The sequence below is a fragment of the Pieris napi genome, chromosome 1, assembly GCF_905475465.1.
Source record: "Pieris napi chromosome 1, ilPieNapi1.2, whole genome shotgun sequence".
Classification (NCBI taxonomy): domain Eukaryota; kingdom Metazoa; phylum Arthropoda; class Insecta; order Lepidoptera; family Pieridae; genus Pieris; species Pieris napi.
Genome location: NC_062234.1, coordinates 3,101,133 through 3,115,021, shown reverse-complemented (window position 1 = coordinate 3,115,021; position 13,889 = coordinate 3,101,133). Strand labels below are relative to the sequence as shown.

Below are 13,889 nucleotides of genomic sequence, written 5' to 3'. Positions count from 1 at the left end.
TCGCACGCTGAAGCTAATAGGCCAACACTACTCGTGTATTAAATACACGGCGTTAAGATATGTTTAAATAGAAAAAACGATTTTAATGCATTTTTCGTCCTTTGGTCATAGCAATCTCACAACGCGTATGTATGATGACAATTTATTAGCTTAAAAATATTGTTTTTTGTTTAATACGTCATTACTTTTTCTACCGTTAAGAGCATACATCATTAGAAGCCATATGTAACATATTGAGATACACAAGTACACTTAGCGTGGGAAAGCTTGCAAATTGCGCCATCATAAGTGCATCTTACGAACTAAATTTATCCATACCCTTGTTATTTCTAGTATACTGTATAAAATGTAGGTTACGAAGATAAATCTCAGTACTGTTACAGTAATAGCAGCTGTTATTATTGGTGTTTCGAATTTACTACACGCAACCTGCTGCGAATGCCTAATAAGTAATAGATAACGCGAATGTTCGTACAAATAATTATAATGGGTATTTGGTTCTAAGGAACTATCCTAAAGAATAAGGTATGTTTTTGTCGAAATGTGGAGCGTGAACTATTATCCCAGGGCCGGATTTAGGGAAGGGCAACCGAGACTACAGCTCCGGGGCCTCCACAATAGAAAAAAAATCCGACTAGTAAACAACTAGTATTTTTATATATTTGTTAAATACTAAAAGAATCTACTTGGTTTTGCAATAAAGCATTGATTGAAAATCTAGACTGATTTTTTTTTCATTTTGTTTAGAAAATAATTTGGGGCCAGGGGGCCTCCACTCTTTTGTTGCCCCGAGGACTAAAATCTATAAATTCGGCCCTGTCAACACTCTTACTTAATCAAATTAATTAGTTTAACACCTTTCTGTCCTACTTAGCGCGAAGTATCGACTCCGAATCTAAACTAAGACGCCAGTTAATAGGTTCCATCACGGTCACGATCGTGTAGAAATAGAAAGAAGTAGGCATTTCTTGCAGTGCGTATTGTCAGGTGTGCCTGACTAAATAAAAAAAGTGCGTGCGTACAAAGTACACATGTCAGAAGTGAAACTTCTTTGACAAACTAATTTTTAAGTCTTGTTCATATTTATACAAATCTAAAACTTTAGATTTCCGAGACTCAGAGGGAGGGAAAGAGGAAGATATGTTAATAATTTAATAGTATTTGGCATTTTAATTTACAATTCGTCATTTAAGATATCAATAAATTATTTTGCAAAAAATATAAAAATCATATTCAATCTCATTCTCTCGCAATAGGTCACAATCGCTCTCTCCCTTTTCTTCGACAAAAACGCTGCACATCTTCGTGACGTTCCGTAAAATTTTTACCCTCATGCGCCTAAAGAAGTTTCACTTCGAAAAAAATTGATAAATTATATATTATAGATATAAATATTATTGTATTATTTTATTTGGAGCTATCAAACTAATTATAAAAATAAATACTTGAAATATCGTAAAGTACCTACGCGCAAATGCACAGGCTACAGATCATGCAAGCGCTAATTGATAATTGGCTATGAAATCGACGAATTTTGATACACAACTTCCGATACAAAAGCGTTCGTTTTATTAATGATACATTGTTTTGAATTTAATTGTATGAATTTTTTTAATTGTATTGTATTATATGAACGCATTACACATAACGTACCGTGTTATTTTTCTTTCATTCTCTTTTCGATGTTTTTCATTATTGTTATTTTGTGTTTGTGTGTATTTTGTTAGTAATAAATGTTATGTCTATGTCTATTTTTGCTGGAACTAGCAAATACTGGTGACATTATAGTATAGTAGTCCAAAATACTATGAAATTAAATCTTTTGCGAATACAATAATAAAATAAAAATAAATATCCCTTTTCATTTCTTGCAAAAGAACGAAGTAAATTACCCTAAATTTTTTTAACTATATTTTATCTCTACTTAATTATATCTATTATCTAATAACAAGATTAGATAGTAGCAAGAACCCTTCCGCAGGTCTTCTCCAAGGATCTCCAGGTATCTCTGTCATGGGTGAGTGCATCACGACCCAGCTGTCTTATTAATATCATCCGCACAACTCTTAAGTCTTCCTCTGTATCGTTTCCCAATTGCGAATACAATAGCGTGTTATTAAATAATTTTATCTCACTGAAGACGACTGCTGAACCAATGCACTTATACCATTAAGTTTTATCTAATTAAACTTCTTACTAATATAACAAGATACAATATTAAATTTAAAAATAATATATATATATATATATACTAGCCGTTTCGCGCCCGCTTTGCTGGACGAATTAAAATAAATTTTATGTTTCATTATTTTATTTTTTTTTCATATTTTTATTATTCTTCATTTTAACTTCCCGCTAAGAAAATTGAAATATTTCGAAAATCGAGTTTTTAACAGATGTTGACGTTTAGAGGTTCTAGGAAGCCTCCCCGAATGTTTCCGCGGTGAAGTCCGTATGGATAAATTTTCATAAAAGTAAAACAGCAATAAAAAAATGAAGGAACGTTGGAATTTAATAAATAAATAGCCATAAACCATCTAGGAAAAATTTCGCATCGAATGGTGGTAGTGTCATGTCAGTGGTATAGGCGTGATTGAGCCTCAAACGAAGACCATTTTCATTATATATATATATAGATAAAACAATTATAAATATGCATAACAAAAATTATGCTAATCAGACATCATCTTAATTTAATTCTTATTCGAATATAGGAATAGTCCTGTATTCGAATGAGAAATCTCGTCAAGAACAAGTTTCTTGCATCGGCTAACTGTGGAGCGTCAATGTTTCAATTGGTTTGTGACATTTTATGTACAATTTAAATGGTTAGAATGTTATAGTGTATATGTCACTAGCTTTAGTATATAAGTTAGTTATTTAAATATGTTCGACGTTTTGGATGACAGAAAATCTGTGTCCAGTTTGTGTTTCCACCACACCACGTTCTTTTCTATTCAAGATTATGTATACAATAAATAAATAAAATAATAGATAATTTCAATTCATAACCGCTTCTAAATCTTAATGACTTGATGCGTTATCATACGAAAGTTATTTAGTAATAGTATTAGCGGACTCCGCTTTGTACTCTCGCGTTTGAATTATCAGCACTGTTTAAACTGCCATAAAAGTCGCGACTGCGTTGCCGGTCTTTTACGAATCATGAGTATGTGAGAACACTACTTGATCCAAACGTATCTAGATTTGATTAAACATATACTTCTATATATAGACAAAATTATCTGTTTGACTCACGGTCTAGAAAGCCTTGTAGCCGCAACGAATGAACGGCATTGGGCATTCCCTGTTCATTGACTCAGCTGTATTAGTTAACTATTGACTGATATCTAGGCCACTCTAGTGTGTTCGAGGATATCAGACGGGATTTCGGCCTTGTTAGTAGAAAACTACCATCCGCTTATGACGTCGATCTGACGTAAGTTTGGTAATCTGTAGGAGCTGACTGAAATGCGATACTCGACCCTGGGATCGCTCAAACGATCAACGTCTACATATTACCATAGAACCGTATGGCGCCATCTATAGGACGATAAGAGAGACTCCATTTTGTTATAAAATGGGAGCTTATATTTGTAGAAAATATCAACAAAAATAGCAATAATACTTGCAACTAATTATAGTATTCTGATAAACGAGCTAGGTCTGGATATTCATAGTCGCTCACATTTTGAAATCGATTTTCGTTTAGTTTTAATAATTTTATTGTTTTGTTTAATTTTTGTATTATTTCTTTGTGTATGTTATGTTTGCCTATAAGTATTGGTCACATAAAAATTGTATTTTATTTTTCTTGTATGTAGCTTTTATAAATAAATAGTTTAAATATAAGCTTCTTAGGACGAAAATGAAACGCTAACGATCTCAACTAATTAAGAAGGTATATCTATGTTCGAGATATACTAAGAAGTATTATAAAAGATTAATAAAATTTAAAATATAGCCATAGAAACGATTACTGCAGCAGTGTTGGCCTAGTGGCTGGATCGTGGGTCTTTTATCCCTGAGGACGAAATTTCGCTTTCCGGCTGTGCACCTATGGACTATCTATGTCTATGACCGCATGTAATACTCACTTCACTTCACTTCACTTTATTTATAATGGCGACATGCAATACTCGCTCTAAAAAAACTACATAATATGTCAAACAGAAGGCGGATCACCTATTTGTCTATGAAATAGAAATTATCTAAGAAACGGATGCCATCTATGGGCAAATTCATATAGGGTTGTAACTCCGCTGGAATATTATCAGAGAAGTCTACTATTTAAATTTTACGGATTACTTAAGGATACTTAAGCTGAAGAAAGCATTGAAAACACATTAATAATGGTTCAATTGCCTAAAGGTATTGGTTTTATGTTTAAATATAATATTTGGAAACATAAAACCAAATAAGAAAATATTTTTGGCTGTTCTCCTAAATGTGAATGGAAATGAAAACATAATTGAATTTGTCTATTAATTTTATTTGTACATATCTAAGCAGTGTCCCCAATAGGCGAGCTTCACTATGCAACTCCCATCCTGAGGTCGTAGCTTCGAAACCGGCTGTGCTGTGCTAAGAAAATTCCATAAGGAGTTTTAATCTAATGGAAAACATCATGAGGATACCGTCATGCTTTTAGCCTAAAAAACGAGGTTGATCAAGCACAGAACGCTATTACGAGATAGATACTGAAATCCGAGACACGCGTTAGTTGGTCACGAGTCACTCAAACTAAAAATAACTTTATTCATATATGTAAACAAGTCTGGCAAGAATAACTAGCAAGAAACTTTACGCCACTCTTTTTAATCGCTAAGTTTTGAGTCATACAAATTATTTAATCTGGAGCAAATCAATCCCAAGGATTCATTCAAATATTCTTCAAATTCATAAAAAGCTTTATTGTTTAATTTACGTTTAACGAGGGCTTTGAATTTATTTAGTAATAATTCTCTAATTTCGCTTGGGAGTTTGTTGTAAAAACGAAAACAATTTCCATATAAGGAGTGGTTTATGTTCTGGAACCTGGTTCTGGTACCTGGTGAAAGTCACCATTTGTTTTAAAATCGTTTATTTTTTTTGTTTATATAGATTTGTCTCAATGCCCAGATCACCTGGGTATAAGACGTCCAGTTTAAGAATACGAAAATAGGATAACGTTAATAGGCATCCGATTAACTCTAAATTCGCCCACAGAGCACTTCTTAAGTTTTGCATACATTCATATAGCGTTATTTTCCTAATACGATACCTATTCAATTACGTACTGTTCGCGCCTCTAAAGTTTCAGACGACTATCTGAAGGGAAGTGAACATATCATCGATAGGTGTCAATTGTCAGTGTAATGTCAACTGACGTGTCAATTTCATTCATCTTTTCTATAACCACAGATGTTCAATAAATACAATATTCATAATAAATTTGATCTATTGAAGACTTTTACATTAATAGGCTTTTGTAAAACAATAACAAATTTATCTTCAAAATTTGATTGAAAATATCTGTTAATATCAAAAGATAAAGTAGCCGTTCTTGGGCTGAGGGCCAAGTTGTTAAAATAAGCACGCCTGTTCGGCGCCATTGGTATCTTGTTTTAATACTTGCCAAATTATATGAAAAGGCGCTTAGATTATTAAAGCGAACTCAACAATAAAAACTATTTATCCTACCTTTATCGTTAATTACTGATACCATAGAAAACTTCTTAACGATAAACTGTATAAACTTACAAGTTTAGTTAGGATAATTTGTCAACAAGTTTTATATTGATATAATATTATTTGCGACTCGTAATACCAAAGTCGAAAGACCACGCACACCTGGATCGAAAAACCTAATCGGCTGGATTCTGTGGTATATGGTAGTTTAAATAGCATGGAACAAAACATAGAGAATACGAACAAATTGTAAAGAATTTCAACGTTTGGAACTCTTTTCTTAGTGTTTATCTGAAGCGTGTGTTTTTTTTAAATAATTGATACTTAAGCTATAGTGATTAGTCGTAACAAGTCGTTATATCATAATTAAACAAGATCCCATGGGGCTAAATTTTATGTCTAAGAATCAATAGAAAGAAAAAAAGTCTCAAAGTATATACATAGTATAGTGCAATATAATGACAAAAGAACATAGATAATAATAAAATAATTTTGCTGCGAGTGTAACACATCACCTACAATTCATATTTTTCTGATCCTATTTAACATTAGGCAAACAGTGTTGGCCTAGTGGCTTCAGAGTGCAACTCTCATCCCTGAGGTTGTAGGTTCGATCACCGGCTGTGCACCAATGGACTTTCTTTCTAGGTGCGCATTTAACATTCCCTCGAACGGTGAAGGAAAACATCGCGAGGAAACCAGCTTGCCTTAGACCCAAAAAGTCGACGGCGTGCGTCAGGTACAAAAGGCTGATCACCTACTTGCCTATTAGATTAACAAATGATCATGAAACAGATACAGAAAAAAGTTCTAAAAAGGTTGTAGCGCCATTGTTTTTTTTTACATTAGGTAAATTAACCTTTCCTTCCTCTGGACGATGAGCTGGCCATTACGATGACCTTGACTTTATGCAACTTATTTCTAAAGATGCGTATACAAAGTTATATTATACATTGTAATACTTCATCGAAAAAAAAACAGTTCTTAATAGTCTGCCAGTGTTCTATTGTCTTCATCATCAGTTCGACTTCACCAAAATGTGCTTTAAAAGCAAGTTCAACTTCACGAGTCGTTCCAAGTGTATCAAAATTGAACGAACGATCTCTTAAAAATAATTATTTTGTGTTTCCATAATAAGACGATTTAACACAAACATTATATTCTAAGACATTTCAAGGGTTCTCTTAAAAAAATATTAAGAATGAAGCAAGCTTGATGCGCAATCCTGTTTGTATTAGGTATTCGACATCTTTTTTTTACTATTTATGATATGCGTGAACGTTTATTTGTTTTATTTGTTTGTTTTTTTTACATGTTATTTAATTCGTACCAAAATAATAAATAACATGTAAGAATGAGGATATTCGTTTTAAGTAAATTACTTATATTCTATAATTGTTTTGATTATACCAATTTTAAATCTGTTTTCCTTAACTACTCCTTACTATTCCAGGTACCTACTTGCGTAATAAATGTCAAGTGTTAAGTCAACTACTAGCACTAGCTTTTGTACAGCAAAAGAAAGTTTACATTTCAATTCAGAGCGTTATGTGAAAATATTAGACGACTTCTTGGTGCCTGAACTACAAAACATTCCTGGCTTTAACCAAAGAACATGGTTCCAGCAGGACGGAGCAACGTCACACACGTCCAATACGTTTCTGCCACGAGTTCGTGAAATTTTCTCAGGCAAATTGATGTCCACTAGAGGTGACAAAAATCCTATGGATTTTTCTTATGGGGTTATCTTAAATCTAAAATCTACGCCAATAAGCCAATTTCTCTGGCGCAATTGAAAGAAAATATCCGTCACGAAATGGCAGCCATCACTGAGTCCACCTGCCGAGCCGTCATAAGTAATTTTATTGTTCGATTAAAAAAGTGCCACGAACGCGAAGGTCTACATTTCGACGATATTATTTTTAAGAAATAAATTCCCAAAATGTGTACTTTAATAATGAATAAACACTCTTTTGATACACTAATTATTTTTTTTAAATTGGAAGCAATAAATCTGCAAAACATTGCCATATCTTAATATTTTTACCTGTAAATTGTTGCCAAACAGGCCGTGGGTATGTCCCTTAAAGAAAACAAATCAATATTTTCCTTATACTTAAAAAACACATTCTTAATAAATTATAGTACGAAAGGAAAATGGGTTCTATTTATATGGTCAATATGGAGATCAAGTCGGAGCCGTCTATTTAAACGAATCAAGAATAAATTGTACCCATTGTGCTCCAGGACCTCGCGGGCGCACATTGTCAACATGAAGAGTTTAATAATTATCCTCTCAATCGCAACTTTTGCTTGTGGTAAGTAAAAGCTGGTTATTAATTTATTATAAAATTCGCCTATAAGTAATTAATGTCTTAGCTACAGTCACAAGTTTAGTTTCCAATATTGGAATATCCCTCGATAAGTGTATTAGAACACTCACTCTATTTTCATTACGATCCTTACTGTGAGATTGTTTAATATGAAATACGTAAAGTAAAACTGTTTCTCTCGGTAACTATTGAAGAATACTCAAAATTAATATTTTATTTATTTTTTTGTTTCTATTAAAGTTAATTTGATTCTTCTTAAAAAATTAATTAGAACAACGAAACTATTATATATTTTATTTATCAATTCGAAGAAGCTGCGTTGATATTTTTAATTTTCAAAAGTCTTATCAATATCAGAGCATCAAAATTTAAAATTTTGCACGATTAAAAAGCGTTAGTTATTATTTATATTAATTTTATTTACAATCAAGTATTTACAATTTTCTTAAGCTAAGTACAAAGTAATAATGAAAATTATTAAAAAGAAAATCAAAACAAATTTAAAAAGTTTGGTCCCTGTGGCAGTATATTGTAATTTTTGTTATATATATCAATCTAATATGTCTTTATTTTTTAGGTGTCCAGTACAATGGACTAAGAGGTAAGAAATTAAAATACATAGCCTTATATTAAAAAAAATATTTTTTTCTAATATCATTTATTTTATTCATACATAACAAAGTGGTATGTCAATCTAAAAATAAAATACAAGTAAAATATAGTAATACGTCAAAATTGCGGTCAAAGGGCTAATCAATTTAAATTTTCAGTAAAATTCGGCTGGTCAGATGCGTTGGTTGACAAGGAGTACTTCTACAATATCCCCAGAACGATCGCTCAAGCGGAAAAAGAAGGTTGGAGAAGGACTGAGAGAACACCAGGCCCTCTGCCCGAGTTAAGGCTATATTGCCTCTCTGATAGATACGTGTGCCCCCTATTTGACTCCGCTGGATTCGTCGCTGGATTGCAAATTGCTGTAAGTATATTTGGCGCGAATCCTTGACAAACTTGCTAAGTAAATCTTTTTATCATATCCTTCTAAGCCTCAAACCAAAACTATCATCTATCTATCTCTTTAGGATTAACTTACCTAATCATGAAGGTAAGCAATAGTAGTATGCTTATTTAAGATCACATGGATCTAGCAGATAACTGATATCTTAAACAAAAATCAATTACACTAAAGATATAACCAAAGATACATATATTATATGCATTTGCAAAAGGAACAGATCAATATATAAATACATGGAACGGTTGGTTCTCTGAACTCTTCAGATTTTTAGACCTGTCTTTTCGTTAATTCAAGTATAATATGTAAAAATAAAATACTTTTTTAAGAACTCCAAAAATCCGTAGGAGGATGAAATCATTTCGACGTATACTTTTTGTATATTTTACACAGACACTTGATAATCTATTGATTTAAAAACATTCTTTCTTTTTTCTCAAAAATCAAGCTTAACCTTAACTTATTTTTTTCCTTACTTATTGACAAAGAAAGAATGCTTTACAAAACATTATTTAAATTATGCGGTTCAGTAATCACGCCACCCAACAATCATTCATCAACAACATCCTGATAATTAGCTTCATTATGATTACATAAGATTAAAGCGTATCGGTAATTCACTAATTCGCACTTCGTATCGGAAAATTATTTTTATATTTAATTTCGATACTGCCACATTTTTTAAAGCGTGACTTATTATCAAATCACTTGTTTTCAACCATGCATGACAAATAAATAATAATTCTATAATCGTTTCAGATATAAATTATCTATTTACGTAACTGTTTTAAAAGATAGGAATGTCAGATGATAAGTTATGTACCTAATTAAAAAAAATTTAAACTCGAAGATTTCAGTATTTCATTGGGCATTTTAACATCTTCCATGACATTTGCAGAAGAGTGAATCTCTATGGAAACGTTTACTAAAAAAGAGTTTATGTTTTCAGTATATTTCGTGTATTTCGGATAGTCCAAATATTTTACTATACATAGGTATTAGGTATAGTTTTATTTAACAGATTTTGTAGTTTATGAACCCACAAACACACATGTACCTTTTTTTTGATATCGGAGGTGGAAATGCATTCGCGCGTCCCCAGCCCCTAAAAGTTGCAGGGTTTGTGGAACTCAAGCCACACCAGAATCTCTGCTATTCAGAGACTGGGTGTGCAAAAAAAGAATGTTGAATTACCACTTGTAATTTCAATCCTCGGTCTAGAACGTATTGATACTTGATAACATACTATATTATATATACTTGATTGAACGTATTGTATATATATATATTATATATAGATATATTGATATTTTCTTAGGTAGCATACTCACTGCTTGCCTTAGAAATTCGAACGTGCGTGTACCGTTTAAGCCCTCGCCCGGTACCACACAACCCTCCCAGAAAACAAATTTAAATTTATAAAAATAAAATTGCGCTCTGACCGGGAATCGAACCCGATACCCCTCACCTAGCTTTATTGTCTGTTCTCGGTTCTTATTACAAATCAATAAACCTATTAATTGAGGCTCAAACCAATAAGACCGTAAGATACCCAACACAGATTTAGATATTTTTTTATCTGTATAAAGTCTCTATTTTATTACGAACATTTGTTAATATTAAAACATATTTTGTTCTAGTTCCCGGTTGATGAGTTCGAATCTCCAACCATAAAACCAGAGAAGAGATTCGTGAAATGGCGTGCTCCAGCTACGGATTCTGAACCAGCTAGGGACTACTGGACCGCCACACATTATTATGTCTCTGCAGGTTTGTTTGACTTGCGATACTTTCAAGTTTCAAGACACAGTTATAACATGGGGTAGGCATCGGAGGCACGGTGATTCTATTCGGAACCTGTAAAATTGTTGTTTTTCCAGCTATCGCACTTTCTTATCATACGTCATAGGCGATAATCTAGTACAGAGGCACTTACGGTGTGGTATTTCAAAACCTATATCGCGGAAATATTGATTGAATGTTTTTAATAGAATCTCTGAAGGCGGGCGCGGGTCCTACAGTAGAGAACGGTGCGACATTGCAAGATGGCGGTGTATGGGTCAGTGACCTTGAAGGACAACTCATCAGGATTCCAAGCACCGAAGCTGAGCTGAACACTACCTTGTTTAAGAAACAAAACTGCATCCCCAATATGGGTAAGATCGAAAACTACAGTACAGTATGCAAAAATTCAAGTACTCTTTGATATCGGATTTTATTAATCATATAAAATAAAAATACAACAGAATAATTTAATTCATTAAAATCAGAAAAAACCTTCAGCAATGGAGCCTTTTTTAGACGGGAATCGAACTTACTGTTAGTTACACGAATTTAAAAAAAAACAAGCGCTTGACTCGTGAGTCGTGACACTGACAATTAATTTTGCATGAAATCTAGGGTATTATTATAATTAATAACGTTTAAACAATACAGGAACTCATTATCACTGGAACATGACCCCCGAAAAGAGCTGTGATGATATTCTACCGTGGTTCGCTTTGACCAGCAAGTCGGACCTCATCGGAGTTGGCTTTCAGTTCTTCGCTGACCTCCCACCCACGCCTGCTGGTAAACGAGACTGGTTCGAGCGTTACACAGAAAAGAATCCCTCAGGCGTAAGTTTGCTTATTTGGAAATACTAAGGCAGGTGTATGTAAGAGCAGCCTTGTGATTCTGTAACTCATTCTTCTCTTATTCCTTATCATTTTCTGATAAGGAGGGAGCTTGTAGTTTATTGTTTATCAGAATGCCAAATCGTAAAATGACTGCTTTACGACTGATTTGAGCGCGTCCGCCGCTGTGCAAACCGCTGTGTGAGTTCGAAATGTGAGTTACAGAATCGCAAGGCAGCAAGGTTTTGTGACGGTCAAAACATGATATTATTGATAATACAAAATCTTCACGAGACAATTCTATTGCAACGGGGAAAAAAATCGTAAAAAAAAAACAATTTTTTTTAAGGAAAAATAAAAGGAATAATCCTTTAATATTACTAGGATACACATACAAATATATCAAATGAATGTTATTTTTTTTATATTCGACGATTTAAACGTTGTTACATATTTAGTGTAAATAACTAAAAATTACTAAATCTTTATGGTTTTTGCGATCTATTTCAGGAAAGTAAAACTAGGTGAACGAGTATTGCTAACATTGTCACAAAAATAATTTCAGTAGAATAGAAACAACTTCGTGATTTTTTATAATAAAAATTTGCAAAAATTCTAAAAAAAATTACAAATATAGTATATCACCTAAGGAAGTCATAAATGAGAAACATTAAAACAGTAAAATTGTTGCCTTCCCTGCGGCCTTAATCGAATTTATCCCAAGGTTCAAAAACTCTAAGTCATATTTTACTATTGTTCAGCAGCTATTTCGCTTAAAACTGTTTGTTATAAATGCAATAATTTTATTTCAGTACGAGACGGTGATTCCATTTGCACCCAAGTGCTACCTCGATTACGCCTCAAAGTATAATGGTATTGGTCTTCATGTCTACTTCATTGATGACCCGTGGAACATTCGTTGCCAGTGAGTATCGGCTTCTTACTTCGATGTACTGATTATAATTACTATATTTCATATAGTAATTTATATTTCATATTAATAAATGAAATCATTAATATGAAACTTACAATCTTTTAAATTGCTCTAAGAAGAACAATAACTAACCTTAAAATATAATAATTACATTTTTTTATTAAAAGTAGTCCCTTTAGACAAGGTTCCGAAGATACTGGCAGCGTTCCCCCTTTGAATAGTTAGACAAATTCTTTGGCCGAGGTATCTGCCAGCTCTTCGGCCTCCTGTGATATCGACTATCTTTTTGCTATTTCCTTAAAAAGCCTTATAGCGCTAGGACCCCACAGACCATATATACTATATTTTATATGACAATATAACATCACAGACAAAAATGCGCCGAGATCCGACAAGAACAGCCAAGAAAAGCTCTTTCGCCATATTTATACAAAGAACAAAACTTCATATTAACTGTTTACAGTAAAACATACTTTGTTCCTTAATACTTTAGATTTAGACTTTATAACTTGGGATGATATGATATGAAAATGATAAAAAACTTCACGTTTCTTACATAATTGTTTGTGGTGATTAAAAATTTATAAGATTATATATATATAGACTATTTATCACTAAATTAATTTTCTTTCGTATTATCAGGGGTTTAATTTTCGTGGTTACTATTTTTCAGGCCCGGAGATTCTGCAAAGTCTGCAGCTGTCCTGGATCGTGTAAAGCTGAATGGTGCAAGATACGCGAATAAAATGTACGACGAAGTGAAAAGTTACTTTTCGTGAATAATTAAAAACTAATAAAACTGCATTATAAAATTCTGTGTTCTGATTTCCCAACAACCTTGATTCCCTTTTGCCGAAAAGGACGTACTACACGTACTTAACACACAACTATTTTTAGATATTTTTTCTTTAGCTATCTGCGCTTTTTTGAAGACGAAATCAATTAACATTTATTAATGTAGGCAACTTACGTAACAACGTAAAAATAAAATCAATTATCTCTAAATTTACAATAAATGCCATTCTACCACCAACTTGGTTGCAACTGTTACACTACTGTAGCTCCATAAATATATAATGATTCAATAAGTATATAAATTTAAAAAAAATATATATTGAACATCACGACGCATGATATTAATAGCTTCTGAATAATAAGTATCTACTTATCTTAATCTGCAAATATGTATTAATATTATAATTATCTTTATAATATTAATACATATTTTTAATGTTTGTTTCTAATGATTTTAAAAATGATTTCGCCTGTCTTTCTCAAAAATAAGACAAAGAAAGAGAGAACAATTTATTGTTATAGTTTATTTA

The 13,889-nt window shown here is 32.5% G+C and overlaps 1 protein-coding gene across 1 annotated transcript; it reads left to right on the top strand.

Annotated features, from left to right (window-relative positions):
- The first annotated feature begins 7,875 nt into the window (after positions 1–7,875).
- On the top strand, positions 7,876–13,376 carry LOC125050066. The gene is made up of 8 exons (XM_047649645.1): positions 7,876–7,988; positions 8,581–8,604; positions 8,774–8,979; positions 10,656–10,785; positions 11,007–11,171; positions 11,452–11,633; positions 12,443–12,555; positions 13,238–13,376. Exons 1-8 carry the CDS (start codon positions 7,943–7,945, stop codon positions 13,341–13,343), a joined length of 972 nt encoding a protein of 323 aa, XP_047505601.1. The 5' UTR covers positions 7,876–7,942; the 3' UTR covers positions 13,344–13,376.
- The last annotated feature ends 513 nt before the right edge of the window (positions 13,377–13,889 follow it).

What these genes read in the sequence shown, in the direction of transcription:
- LOC125050066 (XM_047649645.1), top strand. Translation starts at nt 7,943, where the DNA reads ATGAAGAGTTTAATAATTATCCTCTCAATCGCAACTTTTGCTTGTG. An exon ending in AATCGCAACTTTTGCTTGTG is followed by an intron (nt 7,989 to 8,580) that starts GTAAGTAAAAGC and finishes TTTATTTTTTAG; the next exon opens with GTGTCCAGTACAATGGACTA. An exon ending in CAGAAAAGAATCCCTCAGGC is followed by an intron (nt 11,634 to 12,442) that starts GTAAGTTTGCTT and finishes ATTTTATTTCAG; the next exon opens with TACGAGACGGTGATTCCATT.